Consider the following 11,696-nt stretch of genomic DNA (forward strand, 5'->3'; position numbering starts at 1 on the left):
GCACTCGGCAAAGAGGGTTTTGAATTTTTTTAAAAAAAATCGTCTTTGCCGAGTGCTTTTACAGGGCACTCGACAAAGACATTTTAAAAAAATTAAATCTTTGCTGAGTGTCGTGCAAGGGGCACTCGGCAAAGTATTTTTCAAAAAAAAAATCTTTGCCGAGTGTCGTGTCAGGGGCACTCGGCAAAGTATTTTTCAAAAAAAAATTTGCCGAGTGCCAGATCTGGGACACTCGGCAAATAATTTTTTTAAAAAAAATTTAAATCTTTGCCGAGTGCCAGATCTGGGACACTCGGCAAAGAAATTTTTTTAAAAAAACTTTGCCGAGTGCCTAACAGCAGGCACTCGGCAAAGAAGGACGTGGCCGAACATCGTTACGCGGGTCATCCTATGCCGAGTGCCGCGCTTTTGCTGAGAGTCTGGCACTCGGCAAAGAAGTCCTTTGCCGAATGTATTTTTTGCCGAGTGCCCGGCACTCGGCAAAGAACTCTTTGCCGAGTACATCACTCGGCAAAGAAGGTCTTTGCCGAGTGCCCGATTTTTGACACTCGGCAAAGAATTTTGCACTCGGCAAAGTCTCTGTTTCCAGTAGTGTTTATAGTTACCATATGCACAAGGAATTTTTCTTGAAAATGGAATAATTATATCTGGCAGAAATGCAAAAAAAATGAAATAGTGCCCAAAAAATGGATTCAAATAATTGAAGTAGTTAGAAAATGGGTATCAAAATCCCATAACAACATAAGCTGCTTTACAATTGGACCCTTAAGAATTTGTAAATTATTTTCCCGAAGGAAATTAAATAGCCCCTCAAGTTGCTCTTGCTCAGTATACAACAAAAAGGAAAGAAAAAGGAAATGGTGTAAGCAATCAGTGCAAACAAAACTACAACAGGAAAGCAATGAATAATTAATTGTATAAAGGTATATATTCTGACGCCGGAGTATTAAACTATGGTAACAACATTTTTTAAGGGGGGAAAAGGAAAGGCCAGGATGAACCATGATTGTAGTAATGATTTTGCATCGATCACTGTGCACAACCGACGGTTAACTGACCGTTCTCATGTGACGTCACCTTTGTTTTATGTCCCCTTGCTTTCCTTTTCCTGATTCTCTCCCTTTTGCTTTTCCTAGCCTCCAATATCATCTTTGTCTCTTTAGAGACATGCATGTAAATTTGAGCACTCAAATGAAACTTACACCCCGTACGTTATCCATACGCATTGATTGAAGAGAAAGAAGCATATGAGATAGAGATAGAGAGAGAGAGAGAGAGAGAGAGAGAGAGAGAGAGAGGGGGGGGGGGGGGTGGGCAAAAGAAGCTGGGTTTGTATTTTGTTTTGACGGTATAACTTTGCCTTTTGTTTGCTTCTTGGAAGCCAGTCATGCTAAAGTATTGTAAGCCTATATATGGTACGACGGTTGAGGTTTATATATGATGATCATATCATGGTAGTAATGATGATGTCAGGATCTCTGGTTTGCTTTTGGTTGCCTCTCCAAGGTTGGCTGCATGCAGCAACTCAAGGTGGTGGCAGGGATGTTGCTGCTCTTCTACCCATGATGATCCTGGCTGTCAGATGGCCAGAAGGATGGGTACGGCCATCCTGTGCTCTCCTTGTTACCACCTGAACCAGATGCTTCCTGTATGAAAAAAAACGTAGAAATATAAATAAATGTTCAACTTCTTCTGCAAACAAAGAAAAAGAAAAAGAGGAGCCAAATTGATTTCCTTACTCCCTCTCCGATCCTCAAATTGCATATAGTAATACTACCACGGACAATAGTAAATTTTTCTTAATGTGTGTCAAGGAGAGCACACTTTTGTACTCTCTTAGGCTTACAAAAAGTGAAGCTTTCGAATTCAAAATGATCCCTGAAATACACACATGGGTAGTAGGTTTTACTTTTCTGGTTGATTCAATTTAACGTAAGAAAGAATGATCATTTAATTTATTTTATAAAGATTTAACATGTTATTTTTATATAATCAAAACACCATTTGTGACCAATGCACATATATATAATTTGTATATGAACATCCAAATTTTTTATAAATATAGGGATAGCTAAAGTACACATATCCAAAAATATTATACTTAATCACTGAGGGTAGCAACTAAATTTTATTGATTTGTTGACAAATGGTTTGCTAGTGTTTCTTTCATAGACTTGGATAGAGACAATAACACTTCCTTGTGCCCATAGGAGTTTCACGTATTGTTTGAATAGGTACACTTATGCTAACTGAGCTTAGCTAGCTAATTAAGATTGTTATTAGGTTCCTTATGAAGTCTGCCCTTTAAGTTGAACTCTCCAACTCGGCAAAGGTACCTGTAAGTTGTCTAATTATTTTTCTTTTTAGTGGTAACATGCCAGCCTGGTGTGGTTACTTTGTTTAATAATAATCTCCATATATACACTAGTCACTCATAAGTATTCATAGACGTTAATGTGCATGCATGCATGCATGCATAAGAGCATGTGGGTGTGCATATGTATGTCTACGTCCATACTACGTTGTGAAAAAAAAAGGTAAACACGGCACCAGTAATATATAAGAAGAAAATAAATATGCTTCCATCAATTTGTTAGCCATTGTTGATATGTGTGTGTATGCTTACCCCTCTTTTGGACCTCCTTGAAGTACATCCCATGATCACCGCTTCGAGCCCAGAAGTTGACCGTCCATCAAAATTTTGAGGTTGTTGGTGTAGCTGCTCGTCCTCCTAGTTCATTAATCAAAAATCAAACCAAATAATAGGATCAATATTCACTAAACAATAACATCAATTGTCAAAAATGTGAAAATGTAACATTGATCATGACTTTTTTTACTATTATGCCAATTAATTAACCTGCTGGTGATGACCATAGGTCGTGCCATGGCCATATGCCTCTGGATGTTGAAGTGCGACAGAACCATGGTGCACCACCGGCGACGAGGTGATCATCGTGGTGATAGGCTCTGCTGGTGTGTTGATGTGGAATGCTGCAGCAGCTGCAGCCATGCGTTGTCGGTGCTCCTGGTTGCCAAATTGATGCTGGTGAAGATTATGCTCCTGGTGAAGGTTAAGATGCCCTGTATGCACTTCCTCATCATCCCTCACTGAAACCTGAACTGATGCTCCCACGTCCACCTGTGTACACTTTGTTCATGTTAATATTTGCAAACTATAGTTAGTAATTTTCTACAGATTACTTTTGCCAATGTAGGTTGTATTAATTATTGACATACCAAATCAGATAAGAAAATACCAAACAGCAGGAAAAACTAGAGGTCATCATCAAGATATCATATTACCAATAGCATGTTAAAGACATTCAAACCTTTTTTTGATACTTTGATTTTTTTTATTAGACGAACAAGATGTTAAAATATTCTTCAAATTCTTCAAATAATATAAAAAATGTAGATATAAACGAAAGAAGTAAATCCAAATGCAACCAAAATTGCTAACACAATCAAGAATCGACTTTTGATTTGGCTTCAATTCTTTTTCCTATCGACAATTCAACTAGAGTACAGCAAGAAATTCAGTAACCTAACTAGGGGGAATTATTTTCCAATCAGGAAAATTCCCATATGGTCTGATCTTATGGTAATACACTAATATGTAGTTACAAGTCAACCTTGTGCACTGTATTTCCAAGCTCTATACACGTTGGGGAAATGCTTTTTACAATGAACATAGACACATAGTGCTAACTTTATGGTTCATGTTCTATGCATACTGATACTAAAAAATTGACGAGAAATTCATGGGCAGACAGTTGATCACTCGGCTTATATATATGTAATGTAACTATGGATCATTTGCAGACCTATTATTAGTTAATATTAGCTGGTTGAGGATAATAGATTATTAATTGCTAGTTGGGTTGTAGCCGAGCAATAAGGCCCTGTTTGAATTAGTTTCGGATTCTTAAAAACCAGTTTTTGCCTCTAGTTTTTAAAATATAGATTCTGAGCAAAAATTGGTGGGGTGTTTGGATCTCTCAGTTTTTAAGAATCTGTCTTCATTTATTGCTCTATGTGTCACAAGAAACTAGTAAAAGACAGCTTCCTGGTTTTTAAGAATCTAGCAAAAATTGACAGCAAAAACTAGCTTGTTTGGATCCTACCCAGTTTCTAAAAGCCAGATTCTTAAAAATTGTCAAAAACTGAAGGGATCCAAACAGGGCCAAGCCGACCTGTTTAGATCAGCTACAACTTTTATTAATAACTTCTTATTTAGTTCACTCGGTAGATAATCCTGGTTTATTAGTCACAACTGTTTTATTGGACATCGGTAGATAGGGAAGGTGGCCCAATTAGGAAAGTAGATTACGTGTTGAGCTAATTTTGGAGATGCTACGGTGATCATACTACCTCAGTCAAGGTTGATTGCTTTTTGAAAAAAAAAACCGACACGGTACAGCACTCCAGAATTTGATAGTGCACACATGGAGTACTTGTATATATAGAGCTTTCTTGTCAACTTTATTCTTGTTTCAACAAAATAAATTACATGGAAATAATTGGTTATTAATTACTTCTGCATCTCATATGCTGGTCAGACACGCCCATCAATTTTAGGTGAGACCTCAGCTCAGTTCTCAATCATCTAGCTAATCCTGCAGAATTTTTTCTCACCCTACCATTCATTGATCGGACCAAGCTGAAAGCACATTTGCATTGAAAACGTACACCCTCCCAAAACAAAGGATCACATCCTATTTCTACCACATATATATATCCTCAGAAGTGACATTATTTGTGAAGGCACAAAAAAGCTGCATCGTCAGTAGCTGAAAGAGCGTCGTCTGACATCTATATAAGCTAAGACTAATGTGAGCATGATTTTATGATTTTTTCCTGCTTTCTTGTGGAATCTGTACTTGCCTATATTTATCTCAATTAAACACGAGTTGAATAATTAACAGCTAGCTATTCAAATGTTAAATGCTAGACGAAACTACACAGAAACAGTAACCGACGTGTGGTGGGTAAGTGCGCTCCGGTGCGCTTGCCTAGCTACTAGTAAGATTCAATACATCCAAGATCTGACCCAGTGCTCACTGGCCAGTCACTTCCTCTCTTTTTTGATTTGGCAAGCTTAACGTAAGGAAAAGAACTCAACAGAATAGTGAGCTAGAGCTAGGCCCTTTAAAACGCAATGGTGCTTGTTAGAAAAACTCACCTCCTCGAAGCTGCTCCTGAACTGCGCAAAGTTGAACTCGTCAATGCTAGCAGAGCCGTGGAAGGCACCTGCGACATCTGGTGGTGGTGCTACCATGCCCTCCGGCACCGGTGTGTCAGCAGCAGCCTCCTCCACTGTGTCAGAGGAGGCGGCGGCGGCGGCAGGCTCCGCCGCGCCGCCACACTGCCTGGGCTGCGTCTGGTAGAAGATCTTGGACACGACGAGCTCGCCCTCGCGCTCCTCCTCTTTGTCGCCCAGGTGGTACTGGTGCATCACCCAGTTGGTCTTATCCGGCTTGCGGTTCTTGCCGAAGTTGGTGTAGAGCACCAGGATCTTCTTGCACCCACGCTGCTGGCCGGCGACCACTACCGGCCTCGTCTTGCCAGTCTTGTGCCACCGCGTCTCGCTCCGCTGCTGCTGTTGCTGCTGCGCAGGCAGGGCGGAGGAGGAGGATGAGGACTCAGCGGCCCACGGCTGATGAATCTTGCGGCGCTTGCGAGTGCCGGTGGTGTAAGCCTTGGACGGCCGGTGGAAGAAGTGCCTGCTCCGGCCGTCCTTTGTCAAACCTGCATGCATGGCCATGGATACATCACGATGTCAGCGCATGCATGCATGAATATGTAGGTGCAAATGCATAGACCTTCAGTGTCAGAGAGAGCTGGCCAACAGATGTCTGTTTGGTTGTTTCACTTTGGGACAAGGGGAGGGATGATGATGCAAGCAGCCATTGGCTGTTCGTTGGAGGATATAACAACCTTGAGAGGATGACAAAACCTAACTTTGGAAGATAGGGGCAGATCCCATGTCACGTTTCATTCTAGCTAGAAGATAGGAGGAGAGAGTGATGCGCTACAACAAAACATTAATGTCATACATGAAGATTCAGTACTAGCTAGAAGATTTGTATGCGCGCAATATATATATTTCTTCATATAGACAGTGTGCGTCAATATGCAAATCTACACCATTGATAATGTGCACAATAAATAGGAATTATACGCGTATATATGGTGAATGAGAATTATACGCATATTGTGTAGCGATTAAGCAATATTTAATTATATATAACAAATGCAGAAATAGCAAAGCGTAAAATACTCGAAACGTAACCGAAAAATATGGAAAACTGAAACTACTTTAAATTGAAATGGAGAAAAACAGCAAACGCAAAACTAAAAAACAAAACCACTGTATCCCAAGAAAGGAAGAAAGGAAGAAAGGAAGAGGAAAATTCTTTGATCAAGAATAATGAGATAGGGGAACAAAAGAAGAATCCCCGGCCTCTTGAAGAAATTGGCATCACCACATACACACACACACACACATACTGATATCAATAATAATCCATGGAATGGAACTGTGCCGATGATCAATTTAGCTAAAATTAATTGGATCACCTGGCAGTCTCTCAGGATGGGTGTAGCATATGCCGTCCTCCCCCTCAATGGTGGGTATGAACTCATCGATCAGAGGGTGCGACGGCGCCGCCGCCGAAGCAGCCCGGACCTTGGCCTGCAGGTGCTCAATCAGCTCCTGATCCGTCGGGTCGAACTTGACCCCCGCCGGCAGCCCCACCCAGTCCTACACACGCATGCATGCATCGTCACACAGCGAAGCTCATCAATCTACATCAAAACCTAACAAAGTTGTCGCTAGTCGTGCTTGTGAGCCATATACCAGCTTCCGGTCGGTCTTGTGGCCGCACTGTGGGCAGCAGCTCGACTCCGACAGGTACTTCCCATGCTCCTCGATCCTTGAGTCCATGCGGCGGTGGCCGCCACCGCTTCCGGTTGCTGCCGCCGCTGCACCATCCATGGCTGCTCCCTGCAGTTCTCCTTGCTGCCAAGATCCCATATGAGTCGTAGCACCGCACCCTTACCTTGTCATCCCGTGCATGATCACATGCAAGTGGTTGACAGGGCTGGAGAAGAGGGAGACGGGATGCACCGAGCTGCCGCCGGAGCCTGGAGAGAACGAGATCGAGAGGAAAGGAATGAAGAGGAGGAAGGAGAGAAGGGGGGGAAGTAATTAATGAAGATTTGGGGACAGGAATTCCATGTGCTGATGGCTTTAACTGAAGAAGAGATAGAGAGAGAAAGGAAAAAGGTCACCCATGTACACACGAAACACCTTTGGACACACGCTATACGACCATGCTGTCCCTCGCCCTCCGTCCACCTATCACTACTGCACAATATTTTTTTTTCGAACGGCTCCGATTCTTACAGATATTTTTTATATGATTTCTTACATATATTGCTCACATAAGAAACCGTTTCTAACTAGGATAAGGAGCACCGGTGCACTGCATCTGCCCTTGAAATCGTTCCAGAGATGTTTTTCTTAACTCGACCGCCCTTGAAAATAGATTTCTATGGACGGTTTTCTTAACTCAACCGTCCATGGAAATGGACTTCTATAGGCGGCATAGAAATGGAATTCTATGGGTGGTTTTGTTAACACAACCGCTCTTGAAAATGGATTTGAAGAGATGGTTTCATTATCGCATTCGTCTTTGAAAAAGTATTTCAAAGGGCGGTTGAAAGCTCGACACTACAAAGGCCACACCTTTACAATCGATGGCGTAGTGTTGGTTTTAGAAATCCTCCCTGAAAATCCATTTTTGACCCACTCAGGAGACCTCGCTCTCAACTTTTCTAATACTCATAAGGTTATAAATAGAAGTGATATGATGACAATACATTATTGTTCTAATACCAACGGTCGTCAATATAGCAGTACCTATATGATCGTAAGGATGTGAAAAGAAATAGAATTCTAATGCGCACAAGGTTTAATTTATCAAGTAGTAGGGAATAAATAGTGACAATTAGGATATAGTGTCATTTATAACATAGAATTATGAACAAATATAGCATATGGTGATTTAGGCCCCGTTCGGCTTATCCAGAAACCGGCTTGTTCGGCTTGTTTTTTCAGCCAGAACAATGTTTTTCTCTCACAACAATTCAGCCAGAACAGTGTTTTTCAGTCAGTTTCAGCCAAGTTTCAGCAAGCCGAACGGAGCCTTGGTATTAATCTTAAGTATAAATGTGAATATATATAAATTGGTGGTGTTAACTGTAGCAAACAAGATACCAAGAAATATTTGTCGTGCGAACTAGCGATATATTGAGCGATGGCATGCAATATATTTCTAATATATAATTCATTCGGTCAGTTTCCTAAAGATTTTGGCCCACTAAAGCTCATGGCAAGCCATCCATGCATATCTCCTTCCTTTCAACTCTAGATCAAATTTTAGCCTTATTCAAACAAGAAATTAAGCTAATCCTCCATGTGTTTCTGGTATGGTTGTTATGACTAAAAAATGTAAGTTTGCCAGTAGATCTTCTATAAGAATACTTATTGCACTACTAAACCTTGTGACAACATATTATTGTGCTCCAGGCCTACAAATGACATTGTATGTTATTTACGGCAAATTCCTGTTGGTTATAGATATACAATATAAACCAATTGGTACAATAGTCTAGCTATATGACATGTTTTTTACCAACTGTGATATTTTGGGAAAGAGTAGTTGACAAAAGCGTCGTGCTAGTAACACCGAAATATTTTTTTCTTGGATTCTCAAAATTTAAGATGTGCTACAATAAAGAGCACTGCAGTACATATTGTTATGAGATAATACAGCAGAGGACCAAGCGTAGTAGCACGAGTGGTGGGAGCCTGGGGCTGGCTTCCTGCCCGCCATCGTTCGAACCCCGTGCTCAACGCTGGTATCTCAGCTCAGGAACACGTGGCGCGTATAGGTCCTGGACCTCGTCTACGAGGCATTGTGCAGCTTTCTTCATTCCTAGAAGGAAGTTTGCTGTGTATACGTTGTAGGTCTAGGGTGTACGTGCGTCCGTGTGTGGTGTATAGAGTTCAAATATTGCATTGTTTATATGTTATATATTGTACTCTATATGTTCTAAATTGTAAGTCACTTTAGTTTTTTTTACTTTCACTATGTATCTAGATATAATATATATTTAGGTACATAGCAAAAAGATATATATCTAGAAAAGTCAAAATGACTTACAATTTGGAATAGAGTATTACAAGGGTGGCGTATAATTTTATGATACTGTTTTTCAACTTATACTAGTACGTGGGCCCTGCTTTAATTGGCTTCATCGTTTGTAAGTAATTAAAACACTTGTTCACAATAATACTTGCTACTTTATATAATTCGGAAAGGCATGTTTCTCGGTATGCCTATAACTAACTAACTCCAGTAATTTCCTCCACATTATCGATCATTTGAGTTGGCTTGACAGATTATCACAACATTTTGTCCACAGTTTATCCAAAAATATGCCTCCGAAAGGTTATGTGTGTTAGGTAACAGTAGCTTGCTTTGACTGAAACTTCACAGAACATGGCGGGTTCCACCAGATGCTTGGTCGCAGCAACTATCAAGCACGCTTAGATCCTACTTCAATTCGGACAGCAAAATAATCATATAGCTTCCATTACCTCTTGATGTGTCCTAATATATATCTCTACTAGCATTCTATCTCGCTTGTTTCAACAACAACAACAAAAAAAGCATTCTATCTCGCCATGTAAACTGTACACGTCAGCATCCATTAGCACATGCAATTATGTTTTCGTTTAAGCTATTCACATAACCATACCACATCATTCACTGGCATGTTTACTTGTCTGTTAAGTCATTCACTAATATAATATGTATTATGATATTTATTTATTCATATAAATAACTATTAGTATAGTGTCATCTACGTTTCCTACAGCAACACGCGTGGATATTCTTCTAGTTAAGTATATTTTGCATTACAAGGTGAGTTTCTGTTACTACATTAATTATGTCATATCTGGAATAGAGATACGCAATTGGTGAATGGCGTTTTTTATTATGTGTTTATCTTGCTTATGTCATTATTGGTGCCACAGCACAATTAAATAGTTGATGCCAAGCAACCATTAACCTTGTGCACAACCTGATCCTAGTGGGCCCGCGCATATTTAAAAGATGAGGCGTCCCGCCTCCTCATAAATAAAGTTTATATTTGCATCTTTCGCCATCACAGTTGTGTGGCAGCTGATTCAACTTCTAGTATCTTGCTTGGAGAGGTCATTATCTTCAGGAATTGTTTCGATAGCAAGTGACTGATAACCTAGTTTCTGACCTGTGATAACTGGTGACCACAGTCGCAGATTACAGATTAAGATGACATGTATGCACGTGTTGCTCTTAGGGTTTGACAGTGTGGATGCAGGTGAATACATCAGGGTTCCGACATGGATAGCTGGGTGGGCAGGGCAGCTGCATCCTCCCGAGACCACATGATGATTACAGAGATGCAAATAGGATAGGTTGGCCACCATATGTAGCAGCTCTCAACTACTTCCACATTCTACCTCTCAGGTACTTCAACCAGGTGGTTAAACTGAATTGACATGGTAATAGCCCCATATTACAACCTCGAGGATTTCGACTTTCAACATAATATTATAAAGTTTTCAACTCGGGACCCTGACAATGAACGATTACTGAAGTCAATTCAAAACGAGAAACTGCAGGGTACCAACAAAATCTGACATTTTCCATCTTCGATGGGTAGCACCTCATGAAGATGACCTTCTGCATGAGAACAATCTTTTTTTAAGCCTCTAATCTAGCTACAACTATAGCATCTGTTTATGCACGAACACACGTCCAAGTCAGTAGAACCGTGTCCTTCCAGAGATCAGTGGACCATCATGACGAAACCTAGACCATCATGGCAAAACCGCATCATAGACGACAGATGCGTCGCAATCCCTTTATAGCTCCACGCGAGAAAGATTGCAGACTTATTATTGGGAACAGGTCCCGGTGAGAGATGCGAGTGTGATTCCTAGGAATCGAACTCACGCCGGCAGCAAACACAACGGCTCCGCTAGCAACCCGTGCTAGTGCACGGTTCTGGCACGAGAACAATCTGTTGTGAAGGTCTCGCAAAACACATCAACACCTGTGGAAATATTCAGCAAATTGCAACCAGCGATGTCCTGTTCTTATACAAGAAGAGAGTTAAAAGGACTGTTACAAATATTGGGGACTGAGATGTATAATTCTACTGAGGGTCAATAGAGACACAGAGAAACCTAAGACACTAAAACACTTGACTATTATACCTTAACACCCCCTCTCATATGCAACATGAATGCAGTGTCATTGCATTAGGAGAGCTGACACTATTATACCTTAACAACCCCTCTCAAAGATGTCATCAAAGCGTGCAACTCTTGAACAATGTCGATATATACCATGTTACAAATATTGGGGACTATATTGGATGATTGTATTGAGGCCATATAGGGAGTATACATAGAGTACATGAGAAACTAAGAGAGGGAAACCCTAGACTACAAGATTACACTAATACCCTTAACTATTAGGACCACACCATTGCCTACTTGTATAACAAATTTTGAAATTTACAATGGACACCAATCTACTTGAGTTAATCAATTCAAAAGAAAACTCACAGTT

At 40.7% G+C, this 11,696-nt stretch overlaps 1 protein-coding gene across 1 annotated transcript; it reads right to left on the reverse strand.

Moving 5' to 3' along the window:
* Positions 1–1,330: 1,330 nt before the first annotated feature.
* On the reverse strand, positions 1,331–7,188 carry LOC136529136 (NAC domain-containing protein 75-like). Its single transcript, XM_066522202.1, has 6 exons — positions 6,863–7,188; positions 6,583–6,766; positions 5,186–5,751; positions 2,861–3,142; positions 2,627–2,731; positions 1,331–1,646 (listed from the first exon to the last, which is right to left on the reverse strand). Exons 1-6 carry the CDS (start codon positions 7,037–7,039, stop codon positions 1,557–1,559), a joined length of 1,404 nt encoding a protein of 467 aa, XP_066378299.1. The 5' UTR covers positions 7,040–7,188; the 3' UTR covers positions 1,331–1,556.
* Positions 7,189–11,696: the final 4,508 nt, after the last annotated feature.

Source organism: Miscanthus floridulus, chromosome 19 (assembly GCF_019320115.1).
Source record: "Miscanthus floridulus cultivar M001 chromosome 19, ASM1932011v1, whole genome shotgun sequence".
Lineage (NCBI taxonomy): Eukaryota > Viridiplantae > Streptophyta > Magnoliopsida > Poales > Poaceae > Miscanthus > Miscanthus floridulus.